At 48.3% G+C, this 22,087-nt stretch overlaps 1 protein-coding gene across 3 annotated transcripts; it reads left to right on the plus strand.

Moving 5' to 3' along the window:
- The first annotated feature begins 7,252 nt into the window (after window positions 1-7,252).
- Window positions 7,253-21,656, plus strand: ENDOU (endonuclease, poly(U) specific). Of its 3 annotated transcripts, XM_006916850.1 has the most exons (10): window positions 7,386-7,440; window positions 11,993-12,115; window positions 14,216-14,281; window positions 14,775-14,909; window positions 15,375-15,546; window positions 15,927-16,126; window positions 19,012-19,125; window positions 19,740-19,846; window positions 20,604-20,746; window positions 21,438-21,587. In XM_006916850.1, the coding sequence occupies exons 1-10, from the start codon at window positions 7,386-7,388 to the stop codon at window positions 21,556-21,558; spliced, it is 1,236 nt and encodes a 411-aa protein (XP_006916912.1). In that variant the 3' UTR covers window positions 21,559-21,587. The 3 variants fall into 3 exon arrangements, with proteins under 3 accessions (XP_006916913.1, XP_006916914.1, XP_006916912.1); XM_006916851.1 differs by lacking the exon at window positions 11,993-12,115 and having other exon boundaries at window positions 7,253-7,440; window positions 21,438-21,656; XM_006916852.1 differs by lacking the exons at window positions 11,993-12,115; window positions 14,216-14,281 and having other exon boundaries at window positions 7,264-7,440; window positions 21,438-21,656.
- Window positions 21,657-22,087: the final 431 nt, after the last annotated feature.

Consider the following 22,087-nt stretch of genomic DNA (forward strand, 5'->3'; position numbering starts at 1 on the left):
CACATTTGCCAGAGCTATGAACTTGAACTAAGTAAGTGCCCACACAGGCCTGTCTGGTTGCCCCAGCCAATTCTGGACACCCTCTCCAAGGTTCTGGGCTCTGTAAGACCTGAACCTTGCCCTCCTGCTGCCCAACCTGACAGAGTACCTGGGGATGAAGAGGCTTATTTCCCGGGGGACGGGCTGCTGCCATCCCTCCCTCCCGGCAATGATGAAGGCGGATCATTCTGAGAAGCTGTGTCCGGGGGACGGGCTGCTGCCATCCCTCCTGGCAATGATGAAGGCGGATCATTCTGAGAAGCTGTGCTTTGAGAGCTTTGGGTGTGACTCAGTTGTGCTTCAAGAGTATCTTCTCTCCCATGCCTGGGGCCCTTCCTGGGCAGTGGCCTTAATGGGGCCAGATGGGGCTGCTGCTGCTGATGGTAGGTGGAACACTGAGGAAGGAGAATGGTCCCAGTGACACCCAGTGACAAGGAAGAAGAAGGCTGGGCTCAGCCCCGGCCCACTTTTTTTTTTTTTTTTTACAGGAAGGTGTGAGATTCTGGTTGCTTGTGTGTGTTTAGATTCTGACCAGTATGGATCCTGGGCCAGGATCCTAGATGCTTAGGGCTTTGCCTGACTCTGCCATGCTCTTGGTTCTTGGGAAGCTCTCAGGGCCTCAGTTTTCTGGCTGGGGTATGTGCTGTGGGCAGCCAGAGCTGTTTCCAGGTTGCCGAGTGGAAGAGAGCACAGGCTTCCTGGCACTCAGGGGACTCCAGCCAGCAGAGGGGTAGAGAGAGGGTGACATTTTTCTGGGGCCAGGACATTTTAAGCTTCTTCTGCCTTCCAGAAAAGTGTCCTGTAAACCAGAGCTTGAGGTGGCATAGGTGGGTATCAGGGTGGTCCTCCCACACTGAGCAACGTGTGGGGTAGAGGAGCCTCAGCCTCAGCAGCCATGTGGCCTTGGGCAAGTTCCTTTCTCTCCCTGAGCCTCAGTTTTCTTACTTATAAACAGGGTTTTGGACTAGAAAAGTTTGGCGATGTGATCCTGCAATGAATGGCTATGACTTAGGCAGCTCAAAGCAACAAAAGACGTGCGGGGACACAGACCCCTCTGAGCATCTTCCCAGCAGTGGCCTCCAGCCAGACTGTACATGGGAAGTTTTATTAGAAGGGTTCTCAGAGTTCCCTGGCCCTAAATATTGCCTTCGATAGCCTCCTCGAGTTCTACTTAGCTGTGGAAAGCCCCTTGTTGTGTAGATATATAACTTGGGAGGATTTTAATGGTCACTTTAAGGAGGAGAAAAGGAAAGGAAGAGCCTTGAAGCAATGGCGTTAGGGAATTTGTCATGAGGGGCAAGATTCAGAGTATTCCTTAGGGCATATTGCAAGGGCCCTGGGTAGCACAGGGTACCCCCAGGAAGAGAATTAGAGGAAGAGGTAGGTGGCCAGTTTTACCCATTCAGCTTTGCTGGGGCCTGGCCCTACAGGGACAATCTGTGTGCTGCAGGGAGAGCCTACAGGTCCAGGATGGAGTCTAGTGGCCCATGGAGGAGGCCAAACTTCTCTGTCCCTCCTCTCTTGCTTCTTGGCTTCTGTACCAGGCAGCTGTTGGTAATCTCATAGAATAGAACACAAGGCCCAGGAGGCCAGAGCCATGGATTTGTTCCCCAGAGATGCCGTTGGCTTTCCGCAGAGCAAAACTCAGTTCCTCAGGCTGCAGCCACATTCCCAGAAAATAGGTGGTCACCTTTGGTCACCAAACCAAGTCACCTAGACAGTGTAATTCATTAAAGAGTCATCCCTGAGATTCGAAAATACTCAAGATGTATGAAATTAAAAAGATCACATTATGGAAAAGTTAGAGAAGCTGCTACTTTCTCATGCTTTGTGTTTCTGTTTTAAATGTCATTTTTTCAGGGAGTATTTCCCTAACCATCCTATCTAAATTAGGTCTTCTGTGGCTATATACACACACACACACACACACACACATATATATATATATATACACACATATATATACATATTATATATATACACACATATATACATATGTATATATGTGTGTGTATATATATAATATGTATATATATGTGTGTATATATGATCTTGTTATGTGCCAGGCACTGGTTTAAGAGCTTTGAAAGTATTAACTCATTCAATGCTCACAAGAGCTCTGTAAGGTTTTCTTTCTTGCTCTATTTTAAATTACAGGGGGAAACTGAGGCATAAAGACATCAGAGAACTTGCCTAGGGTTATACAGCTGGCGAAGGGCAGAGCTGGGATTTGAACCCAGGCAGTCTGGCTTTAGAACCAGTGGCCTCAGCATCGTGTTCTGCTACCCGAACCCTAGCTTTCAATATACTTTGCCCATCATCTCCCTCCCCCATCAGATACTGAGCTCCTCACCCTTGTGTCTGCTTTGCTTAGCACAGTCCAGCGAACCAACGAGTGGATGAGAAAGGGAGAAATCGCCCCTAGTCCAACTACATTAGTCCAATAATTATGATAATTTTGAAAGATCATAGATCTTCAGACCATGGGTCAGGGGCCACTACTGCCAGTCCTGTTATTGTCTTTGTGAGGACAGGTGTGCTGGCTATGCCAGCACACCTGGGGCGAGTGGTCAGGGAGGCGCCTCATGCCAGTAACTGGCTCCTGGTTGTCCTCCACCTGGCTGTCTGTCTCAATCTCGCCCTTGCTCACACCCTCCCTGTCTCTCTGAGCCTCCTTATCACTGTCTGCCTGTCTCACCCACTTCTCTTTTGTTCCCATCTTTGCCTTCGGACCCTCTCCAAAGCCACCAAGGTTTGAGGACATGAGATAGACAGTTTATCTTGTAATCACTGTTAGGCCGTGTGAAACAAACATTAGCACAGCTAGCGAAACATGCAGGCAGGTAGATGCTTTGGGAATCTTAAAAAGATAAAGTTGAGTCATCTGCTGCATTGAAGATTTTGAAGCTGTTGGAATCCCGGGTTCTGTCCGATCCCCGCAGTAGCTGGCCCCCGCAAGTGGTGGTACCAAGGGGTGGCTTGGGGGTTTAGATCCTCCCCAGGTTTCCATTTGTCCTAAATAAAGATATAATAGCTGAACATGCTGTGTTTGCTGTGAAAACACAACTACACGATGAATCCCTAGACCTCATTCCATACACTGCCGTTGAATATCCCCTCCTCCCACAAATAAACTCTGGAACCTCCAGATCTCAGAGAGGGATCCACCTGCTTTCTCTGTTTTGCTTATCATCTTCCCTCAAGCCTTTATAACAAGTGGGACTGAGAGGCTCAGTTCGCTCATTCATTCATTCATTCATTCATTCATTCCTGGTCCCAGGCACATGTTATCTAACATACACTGGATGACAATACGAAGCAGTAGAGGGGACCCATGAAGCAGGATATCAGTCTCAGGGAATTTCAGAGGTGAGCTGAAGAAAGATCTGTATGGATAAAAAGTTAGATGGCAATGCAGAGATTAACTGACAGTGTGTTGGCTGCAACGTCTATCAGAGGTGGCTGTGATGTGTCAAAGGCGCACACAGTACAGATATCAAGAACTAAGCCCATAGACAGGAGGGATCCTGAGGGTTGGAGGGAGAAAGACTTTGTGGAAGGGTAGATTTGCCCTGGGGCTAGTTGAGTAGGAGAGGACGCCTGGCTAGTGGTGGGAGGGCATTCCAGGCAGAGGACTGGCATGGGGCTTGGCCAGCAGAACCAGAAGCACAGCCTCGGATTTGTAATGAATGGTCCAGGCGGTATGTCTGACTAAAGCGCCCAGGGCAGGCTGTGAGTGTGATGCCGAATGTCAGGGCTGCCCACAAACTTAAAAAGAAATGTCTGAAAACCCACATGTGGTACAGAGCATACAAACCAGTGTGGGAGAAAATCACACATGGAGCCATTCTAAGACTCAATAGGAAGATACTACAGACTGATGTGCTTCGCAAGTGATCAGAAAATCACACATGGAGCCATTCTAAGACTCAATAGGAAGATACTACAGACTGATGTGCTTCACAAGTGATCAGATGTGGGCGACTGTCCTGGGCCTCTATCCTGGGGCATTTGCAGGCCATAGTGGGATGGAGGCTGGAGACCCAGCATCTTCAGGAGCCAGGGCCCCCTTGGCAGGTGACTTCAGGCTTCACCTGCAGGGTTCTTCCAGTCTCTTGTCCTGTGCTGAAGTTACTTGGTCCTGGTTTTACAGAGGACAAGGGTAGTGTAATAGGCTGGCCTGGGCATATTTCCTCTGTGTCAGCCTCTCCCATAGCCTATTGGTCCAGACAGACCCCTGACCATTTTGGTAGCCTAGAGAGCAGTAGAGTCTACTTCAAACAGCAACTTACTGCTAGGGCTTTTCTGTCCTCTGTCCCATTAGATAGCAATCAGTTCCAAAAACAGTTTTCTAACCCAGCCTAGCCTGAACCTGCTGGTCCAGTAACAGCATAGACCAGGAATATAGTGAGCACCCAGTAAATATTTGCTAGTGTAATTCTCATTCCCCATACCATTGACAACTGACTGACTCCTGGAGCCTTTGCCCAGGTGGCTTTACCCTCCTCCCCACCCTTCAAGCCTCTCTAGAGGCCACAGCTGTACCCTCTCCTCACTTCCTGATGTGGAAGAGGCATCTCTGTTGGTGTTCTCCTCATGGGTATGTCATCCCCATGCACTTCTCATAATCCTCCCCAACCCCAGGTGTCCAGGACCCAGTCTCCTGGCTGGCCCCCATGGGTGGCTCTTTGGGAAAAGCTTCCAATCAAGGTGGAAAGCAAATGTGGGGACCTAGCTGGGAAAGAACTTGGAAGAGCAGCAGAGTTTTCTGTTGAGACCAGGCCAGCCGGGAAGAGAAAGCTGTCTGAAGTACAATTGAATGTGCCTGTTTCTCTATACATATATACTGATATATGTATCTAAGTTGATCTATGAAGCATCTTTACATGAATGTACAGATGTGTATGCTCACATATTGGCTGAATGGATTTCTCCCTATTGTTCTATTTCCACCCATGTCAGCATGTCTTGGGTTGTAAAGTCCTGGGGTTTGGGATTGAGATCTTGGAAGCGGGGATGAGCCTTGAGAGGGTGGGATTCCTTAGCACCACAAGTATTCAAGTAGTGATAGAACAATCATTTAGGATTATTTAGGGCACTGCAACATCCTATGAGAAGTGAAAGTAGGTGACCTCTGAAGTCCCTTTAATTCCAATGAATCTGATTCCAGACCACTTTGCATAGTAACCCAAACATAACAAAGTGGTCACTGTTTGCGTTTTGAAGGTGTTATGTTTAGGGGCGATGTGGCATCAGTGCTCACCAGGATGTCCTTTGACTGTATAACTTAATAATTGTGTGCTCCTGGGCACATCTCCCAAAGCTTCTGTACTTCAGTTTCCTCATCATAAAATGAGGATAACAATAGTACCTGTTAAGGGTTGTAGTGAAGAAGAAGGAAAGAGCACACAGGGAACTCTTTGTGTGTGACACATGATAAGTGCTCCATCAGTGTTGGTGATGGCTGTTAAGTTGACAGTGTAGTTCTTGTTGGAGAAACCAGTCTGAAATGCGTGGATCCTCAGATGACCTATCTGGCTCTATGGGATCAGTCTAATTGTCTCCCCAGCTTCTAACCTTGCTCCTGGCCTAAAGTTCTCCTGATGGAGAGAAGCCCTCCCACCCTCGAAGCTCCATCCCACAATCAGTTCAGTTGGCCATCAGAGCAACCCTAGCCAGATCTCACTCCTATTCTGATAGCTTTGGCCTCAGCCAGGTCCACCTATCTGGGCCCTTGGAAGGGACAGACCATCCAATGCCAAATTCTGAGGTGTCATTGCTTCCTGGCCCACCCTCCTTTATTCCCTAAGCCAACTGGAATCAGAGATATATTCATGTGCTGCAATCCAGGGAGGATGAGAAGTCTGGCTGGCCATGGCTTGGCAGCTCACTTTCAGGTTGTGTAAATGAAACTTAGGCAAACAAAGCAGCCATTTCTGCTCCGACTCCCTTTGACCAGGCTTCCTTCCCGAGAACAGAGCCAGGCTTGCTCCTCAGGTGTGTTTCTAGGGTAAGTCCCTTGCAAGGTGGATTGCCCAGGCTATGCTCTCCACTACATCCAGTCTTGTCTCCACACGAGGGGTTGGGGAGTTAAGGAGTTGTGCTCTCCTTAACCCACCACAACTGCTTGACCTGGGACATGAGCAGGAAGCCTGAGAACTTGGAATGATGTGTCAGATCCAACCCCATCCTTTCAACGATGAGAAAACTGAAGACGAGAGCGGAGAAAGTCCCACCTACTATTAAACTACACTGGCTGAGGAGGACTCCCCTTCCCCAACTCTCAGAAAAAAATCACCGCAGAGGGGTCTCAATTGTTCATCAGTTTTGCATTTTTATATGAGAATTTTCTTTTTTGAGAGGGCCGAGAATCCCCATGCAGTGCTCTCTCTGGGAAGGGCATTTTATTTAGTAGATTTATTTAACCTTTATTAAGAGGGGAAAACTTGGCAGCCCCAAATGGCTACATCTCTGTTCTTGAACTTAGGATGAAAGGAACCCTGAGAAACTGCATCTCTCACGGGGGAGGGTCTTCGGGGGAGAGGAGTGTGAATAGGGGATGAAGGGAGTGGGGCTTTGGTCCCCAGAAGAGGGGTAGGTCCTTTGGCTGCCTTTAAGAGACCTCTTGCCTTTCCCTGGCCTCATTAACCTGGAACCTGTGAGAACCTGAAACACATAAGAGCTGAGATGCCTACTCAGTAAGAGTTAGAGGCCCAACTGCATAATATTTCTAGGATGATGTAGCTATGTGTGACTTCCTGGTAATTAGTCTGACCCAAGCTCTCTTTCCACTGCCCCCCAACACTTGCTTGAGCACTTACTGTTTGTCAGACTTGTGATGATCATCTTACTATATTCCTCATGTTAAGTCTTAGGCATTCAAAGATGAAGCCAGCCCCTTCCCTGTAGGAAGGTCAAGCCTGTGTCTTAGAGGAAAGTGGGTGTTTGGAGGGCATGACCCAAAGGTAAGCCCATGAGTGCCCCTCACTTGGACAGAGAATCCCCTCAAACTAGGCCCATCTTGTGCCTGCTTGCATGACCTATTTTCTATCTACAAATGGTTAGCATTACCTGTTCTAAACATCTGGCATTACCTCCCTGCTTAGTCACCTTCCCTCTGGCTTCAAACCGCTGGAGGGCCCCACCCTCTGTCCGCCTGCTATCCATCTTGGCTCCCTCCCTCCCTTTTTTCTTTCTGGAAGGATCTGGAGGTACCAGATCCACAAGTTCTGATGTCTTTATAAGGATCAGCCTGGGAATTAAGGCTCATTTGAGAGCTGTGACATTCATCTTGACAATAGTGAAAGTCCAGCGGTCGATCCCATTTTGGCTTCCAACTGGGTACCATGAGGGCCTGTGTCCCCCTGATAGTGGCCATGCTCTGCAGCCTGACCTGGGCTGGTAAGTCACTATCTGATGGGGCTAAAAAGGGATTCTGCATAAAGAAGCTGAGGTTTGGGGAACTTGGTAGAGGGTGAGAGTAGTGTGACAAGGGAGGGTCAGCTCTGTCCTAAATTCATGGAGCACCTTAGGCCTGTCCTTCCCTAAGGTGTAGGAGTTGGCTCTGGAGTGGAATGGACTGTGCGAAGGGAGTTGCAGGGCTGATGAACTAATATCATGAGAGCCCTTTCTTGACACTGTAGAAGACCAGCCTCAAACATCTCAATCCAACCTGACTTTTGATCTTACTAAGGTTTTGTTTTCCAGGGCCATTGTATGGTATACAACTCGGGCTGTAGTCTGCTGGGTTTGAGTGGCCTGGCTGCCCTTGGTCACCCCCTTCACTGCCTGTGATGGAACCTTTCTCTGGGTAACGTCTTAGGAGATGGACAGGCTCAGGGAAAATTGGAAGGAGAGCCCCTAGACCAAGAGGTGGGCCATGTGTTATCTAGGGCTGTCCAGGTGGTCAGAGGAATCAGTCTTTGTTCCAGTGTTAGAGGAACTAAAGCATAGAGAAGGATCCTGGCTCACAGCTACCAGCAGTGCAGGGGATGGGATGGGACCGGCAGAGGGCAGGAACTCTTTCCTGTTTAGCAGCTGGTCAAAATGCTGATGCTGATGTGTTAATTGTTGGCTTATAGGTGAGTAAAAGTGAGTGCCAAGGGAGGAGGCTGAGCTGAGAGGTGTAGGGAGAATCCTCTTCTGCCCAGAGGAGAAAGGATCAGAACTTGATACCCAACACAAGTGGTTCCTATATAGGACTGTTTTAAGGACTAAATAAGATAATGTATAAGAAGCATCCTATATGAGGTGAGATCTCAATGAATTGGGGGCTTTGATTATGATTATAAATATTCCTGGGAGAAACTTACTCTTGGAGCCATTTCTAGTAGGTTGTGGATAAGGAGACCCCTAATGGGACTCTTAAGTGGTAAATCTTTCAAAGAAAAAGCTGTTGCCAGGCTTCCTAGCACTGGGAGGATCATGTTTCTTTACTCTGGCACCCAGAGCAGGCGAGAATCAGCTCTGTTTGGTAGCAGAGAGCCAGTGAGAGAGAGGGAGGGAGGGCATGAAAACTTCTAGCTTAGTGTGGAGGGGTGGCGGCCTGGTTGGGACAGCCCAGTTCAGGAGAGGAAAGCACCTCAGAGACATTTGGTCTCTGGGAGTGGGCTACCCTAAGGGCAGAGGCAACAGTGGCTTCAGAAGTGCAGGTGGTGCCCTGACTCTAGGGGTGGTGATCCGATCTGGCTGTGGCATTGATGGAGAAGTGAGGGTCGAATGGGTGATACTTCTGTCTTTCCTAGGATGGGAGGGAAGAGGCTCTGCTCTTGTCTATCCTGTTTCAACATTTCAGAACTTCAGTGCATGAATATGAATCATCTGGGGGAGTCATTGTCAGTCTCAGGTCCTTGGTTGTTTCAAGTGAACTGAGGCAGGAAGCTGGTCTTGGAAGTGCATCTCCTTGGTTGACTAGGTATCCATGGAAACAGCATCTGGGCCCCTAGAGAAGCACAGATGTAGGATGCCACAACCATCAGAGGGGCTGAGCTCTGGCATATAGGGACACCCAGGCTTGGAACTAGGCTTTCTTGATGGGTAGTATGGATGAGAAGTGAGCATTCTGGCATATTTATGTCTTGGAGGGTACAGAGAAATTTAGCATTTCGTTAGGGATAGGGAGAGGGGTTGTAGCTAAGATCTTTATGGGGAATGGAGGGAGAATCTGAGTCTGAGAGAAGAAAAGCCAAAATGAAGAAAGGCAGAAAAAGAGAGTCAGAGGTGGGACAGAGGGATGCTGAGGGGCAGAAGGCAGCTGGAGCAGTGATGCAGGTGCCTGGCTGGTGAGTGAGGCACACACAGAGTGTTTATGTGAAAAGTCGGCATGGAGTGGGGTGCTGGTGTGAGTAGTCAGGGTGACTAGTTGTCTGAGTGTCCCCAGAACAGTACAGCAAGGTGCCTACGAGGAAAAGTCCCTCCCACCCCTCTCCCCACCCTCAGATCCCAAGGTTGTTTTGAAGCTCAGGAAGGGAAGTGTGAAGTATCCTTGGCCTGGGCTTCTTACTGGGTTCAAAGTTCTTGAACAGAGATGAAAAAGCCACTCAGCTTGGGCCAGTGGGGGGTGTTCTCCTGAGCGCTACAGAGCTGGCTATTCACTTACAGCCTGTCTCAACTGGTGCCAACTGCTGGAATGGAGTGAATTCTTTCTTTGGACTCTGCTGATCTGGCCCATTAAAAACATTGGATTTCCAGTAGGATTCTGGGTGTACTGCCAGGCTGACTGGGCAGGCAGCTGACAGAACCTTCTTCCCAAGCTGAAAATACCTCCTTAAGGTTTTTGCATTCAGGTCCCAAGGAAGCATCATTTAAGATTCAAGAGGAGTTCCCGTGGGCCTGAAGAGATCTTGGGCCTGGTCTTTCTTAGAGACAATTGACTGGATGAGAGGCCTGCCTTCCTGGCCACATTGGAGGCCCTGTACAGAACATGAAATCGCCTTAGGGTTTTGTCTTGATATTTCTTTGATGTAAAGAAAACAGACCTATAGCGATGATGTCAGCTAAGAAACCATCAGCAATGTAAATGCACTGACACCCCAGCCCAAGGGGTGACCCAGTTGAAACCCAGGGAAGGAGTCAGCTAGATTAAGTATTTTGGCAGGGAGGTAAGATGTCTTCAGTCTGAATACTTGCCAGCTTGTATGGGCACAGAATATTGCCACCGTGTATTTATCTAAAAAAACACTTATATGGTGCTACTCTGTGTCATGTACTGTACTAAGTGCTTTAAAAATATTAGCTAATTTAATTCTATAAATATTCTATAAGATGGGCTCCATCATTATCACGCTTTTACAGACAAGGAAATTGAGGCACAGAAAGTCAAATAACTTCACCAAGATTGCATAGCTAGAAAGCAGCAGAACCAGAATTCCAGCCCCAAGCCCTTTGGAGGCAGAGTCCAGTTCTTGACCTCTCTACTATGCCACCCTTAGCACAGTATAAACCCTAATCCCACAATCCAAACCAGTAACTAAACCTATATCCCCATATTTAACTCCATCCTAATCCAGGCTAAATTGAGATACCATACCTGAGTGGAATCACAATCAGAACCAAATCCCAAATCTAATCTAAGGCAAAACTCAGCTAATTTCTCCTCTCCTAATCCTGATACATTCCACCCCACTGAATGTAGTCCTAAAACCACCCTCATTCCCTACCCAAACATCAACACAAAGTTGTTACTTTATCAGTACATTTAACTCAAGCCCAAATCCTAACTATTTTTTAATCTAAACCTAACCCCAACCCTGGCCCAAATTAGGTTTCAGTTTCCTCATTCACACAAATTCTAATGCTAACAGTAACTCTGACTCTGTTCTTGACATTCTCTGTAATCCACGGCCTGACCCTAACCCCAACTCTCACTAAATCCAAACTTCAGGCACCTCAGATGGAAATAAAGTTTCTGTCATCACCCAGTAAAGCCCAGAGTGGAAGGAAGTGCCCCCAACCCCCAGCCAGCTGTCACCCTGGCTTGCCCCCTCCACTGTCTTTGCTGGGGTGGGCCTGGTAGGGCTTGTTTTTTTAGAGAGGGGTAGTGTACCACTTCTTTCAGAATTGCATGTCTTATGCCCCTGGTGACTGAAAGCTTGTTTCTACAAGCCATTTGGCTGGAGTAAGGGATGTGGTCTGTGGTTACATAACCAAACTAATTCCGAAGGCCGATTCTTACCCACACCCGCCTCATTCCCGACCCTGAGCATAAACTAATCTGATTGCATTCCAAAGACTCAAGAAAGAGAAAGATGTGATACAAGGGGAATAGGGTGCAGAGGAGACCAGGTTAAGGGGAGGGAAGAACAAAGAAGCAGGAGACATAAAAGGGACAGGATGAAAGGAAGGGGATGAGTCAGAGGGGAGAGGGCAGGTGGGATCATAGGAGCAGCAGTGACTCACATACATCTACAGGACAGGTGAAGAGTGTCCTGCGGGCCATGCTCAGCCCTCAGACCTCTTTCATTGGTTCTGCCTGATTTTTTTTTTAAAGTGGAAAATTTTACATAAATATTAAGGCTTCTCTTAAAAAAATTGGAGTTTCTGGCAACACTGAACCTGCATCCCAACATAGCAGCAAACGGATAGAGCTGACAGTGGCTGCCAATTTCAGGCAGAGCATCGCTCCCAAATTCGTCACAGGCCCCACTTTTTCCTACCTCCTTTCTGCTTTTTTACTCATTTATGATACATGTCTAGCCCCAGTAGGCATTTGAGTTTGTGATCCTGGTCTATATTATGAGCCTTGCAATATTTGGTGGGTGCTAGGTTGTAGATAGCAGTGGGAGAGGGCTTATGTTGTGCATGGGAAGCCGTGGATGTACTTCTCCCTTGAATATAGCAATGACCTTCCCTGCCAGGTCGGGGTCCTGCCCTTGTCTGTGAACTCTACCACAGAGAGTAACTTGATAAGAATAGGATCTTCCTAGAGCTAAGTTTGTGACTTTCCTGCCCATAGGAAAACTGGACTCATGTGCATCTCGTTGTAATGAGAAATTTAACCGAGATGCTGCCTGCCAATGTGACCACCGGTGTTCCTGGCACTGGGACTGCTGTGAAGACTATGAGCACCTGTGTACTGGTGAGGGTCCTTGTGGGGTGACGGGTATGGAAGGCATGGCAGCCTAGGCCATGTCCATGCCCGGTCTACCTGGGGGGCCACTGGCTTCAGGGGCCACTTCTCCAGAAGCCTGGAGCAGGGTTCAGGACTCAAGATGGCGCTCAAAATGCCTGAGATGAGGGCACTGAGGGGCACAGCAGGGGCAGAGATTTGGCCACCACTTGTCCCAGTTATTCTAGGATGTCCCCAGTGTAAAACCCAAACTTAAATAAAATAGATGTCATTTACCTGGACTATCTATCTGATCCATCAAGATTAATAGTATCTTCAAAGTGTAATTAATTCCAAAAAAGAAAAATGATAAAAATACTATTTTAGCATGTATTATATTAACAATTGATATTCAACACTTTAAATTGCAAAAGCATGCAAAAATGGCAGTGAACTTTTCCAACCTGCGCGCCACCAGGAAGACTGCATGGCATCACAGTGACGGTCACGATTCATAGTGCTTTATCTACAGTGAGTAGACCGAGTGGCCGCGACATCTCCAACCTGTCATTCCTGGTCCAGCGATTAAATGGGACATGCACTGCCCTCAAAAGCCAATCGTTCCTCTGTTACTTCGATGGCACAATTTTAAATGAATTATTTTTAAAAATCATTTTGAATAATCTCTTTTTTGTATGTTGCCAATGTTTTAGACTTCCAGATAAATGATCTTCTGCATTGTGACATGAAGCCTTGCTAAGTTCACTGTCAAACCATGTGTCATGACTCCCAGTTTGAAAACCATGGTCGCTGAAGCCATGATAGATAATGGCCAGCAAGACCACTGCATATGGTTGTGCAGGTTGTGTACTGTACAAGGGCACCTGGCTGAGAAGGCAAATTAAACCCATTTGAGTCTGTATCCTTCTTGCTAAGCCATGTGCCTTGGTGCCGATCTGTGCCTGCTGAGAGAAAGGAGTGCCTTTTCCTAATTTGCCCAAAGGTGGTACCTGTTAAGCCAGCCTGTGCCTATTCAGCAGACATAGGACGGCCTGTTCACCTCGGACCAGCAGGCTGGCATTTCTAGGTAGAGACAATACTTAACTTGGGAGCCATTTCTTCTCTAACTCTCTGACTTGCAACTTGAAATATTATAACTGACGACTGAGACTCTAGATCAGCTCACGAAAGTCTATCAGCATAAAGTGTGGCTGAGTTAAGAACCCTGTGGGTTGTCAGCACTTAGAACACAGCGTGGCACAAGGTAAGTGATAGGGAGGTGTTTGTTGACTGAATGAATAACGCATGTTTCTGGTGGTAATAACACAGTCTTTCCTGGTGAACTCACCAATAGACTCGGAATCACTTTGTCATAGTGTTATATCTTTGGAGGAAAGTATTCCACTGTGTGATGAGAGAGGAGCTCAGCATCTCCAGGAACATGCCTCATCTTCTTCCTCATCCCCACCTCACCCTTCTCAGCTCAGATGGAGGCTGCAGTCACTCAGCATGCAGGCTGATGGAATGGAGCAGCTATTAGAAATGTGTTTTTCTGAACATGCCCTCCCCCATACACAGCCTCTGTGACCACAGTCAAGTGTTGCAAAGAAAGAAGGGAAGCTGGTAACTCAGGAAGCAGTTCTTATTCCTAGAGACTCTGGGAGGAGTTCACCCTTGACTTTGACTGGGAGTTAGTATAGGTATGGGATGTTCCTGAGTGAGGGGTTTGTCAGTTGGAGAATATAAAGCCTATCCCTCTATCGACTTTCATTAAAGAAAAGTCATAAACCAAATCTGAGTTTTCAATCTAGAAGGGACCACTGCCTGTCTACCCCTCTCCTTTTTAAAAATGAGCACACTGAGTATCAGAATGGTAAAGTGGTAAGGAGGGTTGTCATTGGGGAGAGTCTTTGCACTTTTTATAACAGTTTTCAATAATCTGTTTCTTTCTGTCTTCCGTTTTCAGTTTTTCTCCTCTTTTACTTGGTATTTGTTCATTGTCTCCTAGCCCTTGTTTTGTGTCTTCTTCTACTGTACACGCTTGTTTCTGAGGCTGGGAGAACCAGAGATACAGGGGAGGGAACTGTCAGGGATGGTTGGTCACTTGATGTCTCTGCTTTGCAGCTGAAGAGGACCCCAAAGAGCCAGAGGCATTCTTGGAGCTGGAGGAAGAGGCAGAGGAGGCCCCGGCTAGCAGTGAGTTTGCCTCCCCACAGGGGACCTTCAGGATAAAGAAAGATATGCGAGGGTGACAGGGGAGGGGGCAGCCATACCAGCGGCAACAGGCTTAGGTCCAAGCCAGACAGATCCCAAACCCAGCACCTGGAGGTGCTAAGAGGGGCTCATTGGACTCTGGGTCCTGGATGGAAAGAAGCCTGGGGGCCTCAGCAGCTTGGGGTGGGGAGTCGGCAGGAAGGAGAGCCTGAGGCCTGCAGAGAGGCCGGAGAGGGAAGTGGAAGAGATCTTATTTTTAGAGTGGGAAGATTATAAAAACAACAGGACAGAAAATAGAGTTCGGAATCAGAAAGAACTTCCTGAGTGTGAAGGGTGTGCACCAGTGAAGCTTGTTTGTTTTGTTTCCCTTGAGATCTTGAATAGGAGTAAGGACAGCCAGGCCGAGTGAGGAACTAGCTGGGATGGAGCGACCTCTAGAGGTCTTCCCAGCACACAACTCCCCCTGTTCTCTCAGACTTGTACTCAGCACCCAACTCCTGCCGGGGCCGCTGCCATGAAGCCTTCCACAGGCACCACCCATGCCACTGCAATGCCCGCTGCCCAGAGTTTGGGAACTGCTGCAAGGATTTTGAGAGCCAATGTGGCCACGGTCAGTCTCCTACTCCTTTTACTATAGCCCCAGGGACAGAGGGACTCTCTAGAGCAATAGTTCTCCAAGTGGGGTGCCTGGACCGGCAGCATCAGCATCATCTGGGAATTTATTAGAAATAGAAACTCTAGGGCTTTACCCTGAACCAGTTGAATCAGAAACTCTGGGGGTGGGGCCCACCATCTGTTTTAACAAGTCCTCCAGGTGATTCTGATGCATGCCAAAGTTTGAGAACCTTCCTAAAGGAAGGGGGCAGTGTGGACATTCTGTGGGCAATGCCATGTGCTCATTTTAATGATCCTTTAGGCTTGAGGCCCTTGCCCTCTGACCACTAGGGTGCCTGACTGCAGCCCCTCTCTCTTCCTACCAGCTTCTGGATGGTGCCCAGAAGGGGATGCACACAGACAGTTGCTTCCCCCTGGCCTCCCTCTGGCTCTGAGACACCCCTCCCCCAATTCCTCTTAGAGGGCTTTTCCCGCAGCAGTGATGCCATAACCAAGGCGGAGCTGCAGGGCATCTCTGAGAAGATCTACAGGGCAGACATCAACAAAGCCCAGAAGGAAGACATCGTTCTCAACAGCCAAAACCGCATCTCGCCCTCCGAGACCAGGGACCAAGTGGACCACTGCCCAGAGCCGTGAGTTCCCTTCCTTCCTCTTTCCTGCAAAGTCTCTCTCCCAAGTTTGCTTCTTTTGATGACTCAGCTCTCTTCTCTTCCAGGCAGGCAGGATCAAAGGGAGAGAAAAAAATAGGTCTCCAGAGACAAATAAAGCCATTTTAAGGGACTGTGGGTATTCAGTCAGGAGGGTTTCTGTGATTGGCCAGGCTGAGAACAGAACTGACCTTCTTAGAGCTGAAGTGTAAGAAGAGAGCGACCTCATGCATGACCTTCAAGAGTATATCCACTCTGATCCTAAACCCAACCATCAGTGGCCCGCCCTGGCCCATCTGCCAGTTCCTGGAGGGGTTTCTGCTCCAACTTTAGGCCTCTCACGGGGCTTCTCTCCGCCTCCCCAGGCTCTTCACATATGTCAATGAGAAGCTGTTTTCCAAGCCGACCTATGCAGCCTTCATCAACCTCCTCAACAACTACCAGCGGGCAACGGGCCGTGGGGAGCACTTCAGTGCCCAGCAGCTGGCTGAACAGGACACCTTTCTCAGAGAGGTCATGAAGACGGCAGTCATGAAGGAACTCTACGGCTTCCTCCATCACCAGAGTAAGCCGCCCTCCCTAGGCCTCACGAGGCAGTGCTGAGGACTCAAGTCTCTCTGCAGGAGAGCCAGGCACCCCTGGGGGCTCCACGATATGGGTGGGGAAGTTAAGAATGAGGGCAGTGCTGAAGGCTGGTGTATACTTGAGAAAGGGGGGCAGAGAGGAGCCCAGAGAGATCATGGACCAAGCAGGAGCTGAGGAGTTCTCTGTTTTGGAAGTCACCCCATCTTTTGATTTTTTCTCAGCTGCCTTGTTTATGCCCTAACTCGCTGCTTCAGTCTCAGGGTCCTCTGCAGGGCTGAGTGCCACCCCACTCCACACAGGGCACTTGTCAGCCACTTCAGCTGACCCTAGCGTCAGCACCACTTTCCAGGTTCAGAGAGTCCCTGATTCTGCTCCCTCCTCCTGCTCTAAGTCCAGGAAAGAGGCTGGCCCATTCCACATTTTCACTGTGTAAACAGCAACAGAAAATCAACAAAGGCTCAGAGGGGGAAGTTCTAGCAAGGAGCATTCTGGTTGGACGGGCTCCAGATAGAGATACATTAAAATCAGACCAAAAAAGGTTGGTTGAGGCCAAGTGACTTCTTGGCATGGGTAGTGTTTGTTAGAGTCCTGAAGATTCCTTTCCTGAGCTCTAGGCAGCTAAGCTTTGCCTCAGGGGTGGCTCTGTCCAGGTCTTCTCTCCTTGGCTGTGGGATTGCCTCTACTCATGGCTGCTGCATTCCATCTGTGTTTCTCTGTTAAGAGTTTAGTAACATGCTCTGTTTTTAGGTAAAGCCAGAAGCACCAAGGCATCCTTGTGAGGAGGGTGCAGTCCTGCGCTGCCCCCTGGTGTTCTCTTTGTAGTAAACACGAGAGACTCTTGGTCAAGACTGAGCCCTTTGACTTTTCAAATGAGAAAAATGGAGGCCCAAACAGGCTAGGTTACTTCTCAGAGGCCACAAAGGAAGTTGTAAGCAAGGCCAGGCTGGAACTCAGGGTTTCGATACCGAGGCCAAGCTGTTCCATTACTCACCCTGTCTTCACCCCTCTCCCTGTCCAAACTCCACTTGTCCTTAAAGTTATACTTCATATCCCACCACATTTAAAAAGCTGCACTTGACCTGGCTCACGGCTTGCTTTTGGCTTCCTTTCAGAGGTCAGAGGCTTAGGGTATAGGCCCAAATAGCCTTGGACCAGAGACACCTGTTTTGACTCCATGCTCTGCCACTTACTAGTGGTGCCACCCTGGGCAAGTTATGTTACCTGAGTCTTAACTGTGAAATGGGGTCATGGAGGATTAATGCATGTAAATCACTCAGTGGAAAGCCTGGCACTGAGTAAGTGGTAGCCATTCAGACTGTGAAACCATTCTTAGTTATTTCGTGTATATTTAGTCTTGCTTCCAACTGTGTTTTAAGTCCTCAAAAGGAAATATGTCTGGTTTCTCTTTTGTATCCTCCACACACAATTCTGGGCAGTAAACAGTCAATATTTAATGGCTCCCTAATTTAGATCCCCACCCCTGACCTTTCCTTTGGGTCCCCACTGCCTTTTCAACATCTCTACCTATCTAATAGGCACCATTTCAGAACTTAGTATAAAGAGAACTCATGGTTTCTGCCTCTTCCTCGGTCTTCCCCATCTCACAAATGACACCGCAATTCATCCAGTTGCTCAAGTCAGAAGTTTGGGAGTTATATTTGATTCTTCTCTTTACCTCACTGTTCCCCACCCCCATTTCCTCACCAGTAACATCTATCACTTCCACCTTCAAAATCTATCCCTGACTTGCCTGCTTCTCACCCCCTCTTCATGGCTGCCACTGAAGTCTCAGCTACCACCACTTGTGAATGGACAAAGAATTAGCCTCAAAACTGGTCTCTCTGCTGCTTATATGCCCCGTTGACCTTTTTACACACACAACCAGAGTGATCCTTTAAAAACAGAGTTCCTAGATCATAATTTCCCTGCTTAAAACCCTCCAGTGGCTCTCCCACCACCAAGAAGCTATAGAGTCATTAGGAGATTGGTCTCTGAGCTAGATTGTGTGGGCTCAAGTGTTGTCTCTACTCTCATTGTGTAATCTTTTATGAGTTACATAACCTTTGTTTGCCTCAGTTCCCTCATCTCTAAATTGGGGATAATTAGTACCAACCTGATGTGAAGTTTCGCTCTGAGAAATGAAAGCACTTAAAACATTGCCAGGCACACAGAACATACTCAGTAAATCGAAAATACTTTTTTGTTATTATTACTGTTTGACTGAGATCCAACCCTCTTGCCACAGCTTATACGATCTGGCCACTGCCTATTTCTCCAACCTCCTCTCCTACCACCTTCCCCTCCCGCTCACTCTGCTGCAGCCACATTGACTTTCTTTCAGCTCTTTGAACACCAACTCAAGTCATTCTGGAGCCTTTGCACTTGCTATTCCCTCTATGGGGAAGAATCTTTGCCCCAGATCTTTGCAAGGCCGGCTCCTTATCCTTTAGGTTTCTGACTCGTACTACCTCCTCAGAGAGACCTTTCTGATCTTCCTTTCTAGAAGAGCCCTCTACCCCCACCCCCACCTCGAGTCATCACAGAATAATCTGCTTTATTTTCTTCATAGTACTTTTCTGAAATCATATTGTTTACTTATTATTTATTTGTTGATTATTCATTTCTTCCACTGGACTATAAAGACAGGGATCTTATCTCTCTGGTTCTCTGCTGAATTCTCAGACTTTAGATCTGGGCCTAGCACAAAACAGATTCCCCGTAGATAACTATTGAACAAACAACTGAATATATTTGTTGGTTGAACCCATGTATCTCTTGACATGCTGGAGCAGGTGGCCCTTCTTTGCTTCCCAGAATCTAGCCTTGCCTTCCCCTCTCCTAAATCCTCTGTGTTCCTCCCCGCAGACCGCTACAGCTCAGAACAAGAGTTCGTCAATGACTTGAAGAACATGTGGTTTGGGCTCTATTCAAGAGGCAATGAAGAGGGGGACTCAAGTGGCTTTGAACACGTCTTCTCAGGTGGGATCACTCTGCTTGGAAAGAAAGAGTTGGAGAGGTGAAGAGAGGTGACTTCCTTCAGAAGCAGGGTGTCATCGGACATTGATGAATACGCAGCCACACCAACTACTGGGGAGGGACACATCTACTCAGGCCAAGAGGGAAGGATTGAGGAATAATCTGTCTGGAGTATCTAAGGGAGAAAGATGACCAGATACTGGGGCTCCCAAGGGCACACGTAGGAAGGAAGGTGTGTTTAGGGCCATGGCTGTCTACCTCTAAATGGTCCTCAGCTTCCAGGGCTTGGTCAGCGGCTTCCCAAGGGGGCCTTCATCTTTCTCCCACTGCCCCATCCCATAAAGCTCCCATCAAGTCTGGCTTGCTCCTGGAGAAATGGATGAGAGGAGTACTTCAAATTGGTAACCAGGGTCAGCTGGGAAGAGGAATTCTCACGAAGGGATTAAACCCAAATGGGGGCCCTCCTGAGGTGAGAGTTAGGGATGCGAGAGACTCTGGGAAGTTGGGGCAAGAGGCTGAGTAGGTGAACGATCTAGGAGTCAGAGACTCGAGATGGGGGGACAGCCGTGGCATGGGAGAGGGGAAAGGGATCATCCACCTTGGACTCTTTATTACAGGTGAAGTCAAAAAAGGCAAGGTCACTGGCTTCCATAACTGGATCCGCTTCTACATGCAAGAAAAGGAGGGCTTGGTTGACTATTACAGTCACATCTATGATGGACCTGTGAGTACTGAGTGCTGATCCCAAGGGCTGGAAAAGCCTGTTAGTACCCGGACTTCCTCCCCTCATTCCACATTCCAAACTGTCAGATTTGTCTGTCATCTGACCCTCACTGGCAGCCTAATAGGGATTGTGAATATGTCTTCCCCATCTGCTGGACAGCAAGTTTAGCCAGCCAGGATGCTGGGATTCCCTTCCAAATAGTGAAGGCTCCACAACTACAGGGCAAAGAGGCAGCGGGCACCATCTCTGGATGAGAGGGTGAGGGCAGGGGACGATTATCGGAGGAAAGAACCAAAGACATGCAATTACCTCCTGCCTGAATTTCCTTAGAATGGGGTGTCAGCTGGAAGTTTCAGTTTGGCTGGTCTGAATTAAACTCCTTATATTTTATAAAAAAGAAACTTTTGCTACCTGTAACAGGAAATAATTTGGAGGCAATAAATGATTCTTCTCTTTCACATGTCAGGGCCACAGGGAACGGTTGTGTACCTGCTCCCCAGGCATTGGTCATATGGATGCCAACTCTGGCCTCCCTGGGATATGTGCTCTGGCAGCTCCAGACAGAGGGTCTGAGTGGGGCTTACACACCATAGCAGGGCAGACTTTTACTTTGTTGATTTAAAGAATCTAGCCTCCTCAGAAAGCTCACTTAGGCCCCTAATGGGCCCTCAACTAAGCCTGGCTGACTGCTGCCATTTGCCACCCCTCAGTCTGCCTCTACTCTGTGGCATTCACCAGACCCCCTTTCTCTCCACAGTGGGAGTCTTACCCCGATGTATTAGCCATGCAGTTCAACTGGGATGGCTACTATAAAGAAGTGGGCTCAGCCTTCATCGGTAGCAGCCCCGAGTTTGAGTTTGCACTCTACTCCCTATGCTTCATCGCCAGGCCAGGCAAAACGTGAGTACTGGGCCAGCCCGGCCTGGGGAGAAGGCTGGGGCTGCAGGGTGTCCTCAGCCAGGACCGTCAGGAGACCTGGATTCCGCTACTCGGTGGCTCAGAGGGCATGGACAAATCACCACTCCGGGCCTCAGTTTTCTCACTTGGGAAATGAAGCTGTTAGATTAGACTGATGGCTGCCACTCTTCATCTGAGCAGCAGAACCTTATGCAAGACTTTTAAACATAAGACAGTGAGAAATGGAGTTGCCCTGGCACTCTGAGCCTCCTAATTGCCTCCCCCCGCCCCCTCAAAGCTGGTTGAGGGAATTCTAGAGCCCCAAAGAGGACAGTTGAAACCACTGGGCCTCGTGTTCTCTAGCACTTGAGGACTCTAGGTCCTGCTACTTCCGAAAGCCTAAGCGGACATTTAAATTCTGGAGATTCAGCTCTAGAATCTGGGATTTTAGAATACTGCTCTGGGAAAGATGAGGAGTGGTGTTCTTAAAGAAGATAGAAAGTGAAGCATAGATTTTGAGAGGACTCCCTGCACTCCAGGGGAGCTGGAGGCAGTGGCTGAAGCAAGCTGTGGCCGTTAGAGGCCTTTTAAGTCACGGTGGAGCCCTTCTGCATAGGTTGGCCTTTACCTTTCCCGCCTGGGGACAGAGGCAAGGTGAAGCAGGGCTCTGTGATTTGATGATTTTTCTTCACAGGTGCCAGTTAAGCCTGGGTGGACATCCCTTGGCCATCCAGACCTATACCTGGGACAAGTCCACCTACGGAAATGGCAAGAAGTACATTGCCACAGCCTACGTGGTGTCTTCTACCCGATAGAGCTTGGAGCCAGAAGGGGGCATGAAGGCAGTGAGAGCTCTTTTAGGACTGAGGTGCTTTCGGCTCTGGACTGGAGTGGGGAGGAGACTGTGAGGGGTTCCCAAATCCAGAAATACCCATATGGGAAAGAGAGAAAAGATACAAATTAGAAAAATGCAGAGAAACAGTCAAATCTTCGTCTCCAGCGTTTTGGAAACAGCATTCAGAGAAGCTGGGGCCCTCAATAGCTCTTTCTCTTGATGTGAGCTGGAACCGCGAACAAGTCCTTGACCTCTCCAGGCCTCGTATTTCCTTTTAATGTAAAGGAAAGGGGTTTGCCTTCTTTCTTGTTTTGGGGGTTGGTGAGAGGGCAAACCTGATGATTATTACTGTGAAAGTGTTATCAATTGTTCTTAGGAAGAACGGCTGGTAGAAATTCAAGATTACTATAATGGCTGTTATTGTACACAGCTCTGCAAACTGTAATTCAACCCTTCGTTGAGGCCCCCTATGTTGGGGCCTCAACGAAGACATGGAAATCATGGTCATT

Source organism: Pteropus alecto, unplaced genomic scaffold (assembly GCF_000325575.1).
Source record: "Pteropus alecto unplaced genomic scaffold, ASM32557v1 scaffold196, whole genome shotgun sequence".
Taxonomy (NCBI): domain Eukaryota; kingdom Metazoa; phylum Chordata; class Mammalia; order Chiroptera; family Pteropodidae; genus Pteropus; species Pteropus alecto.

Bases quoted from the DNA above. Each gene is read 5' to 3' on its own strand.
- ENDOU (XM_006916850.1), top strand. From the start codon at position 7,386: ATGAGGGCCTGTGTCCCCCTGATAGTGGCCATGCTCTGCAGCCTGACC. The intron at 14,282-14,774 runs GTGAGTTTGCCT...CTGTTCTCTCAG, and splicing joins AGAGGAGGCCCCGGCTAGCA to ACTTGTACTCAGCACCCAAC. The intron at 19,847-20,603 runs GTGAGTACTGAG...TTCTCTCCACAG, and splicing joins GTCACATCTATGATGGACCT to TGGGAGTCTTACCCCGATGT.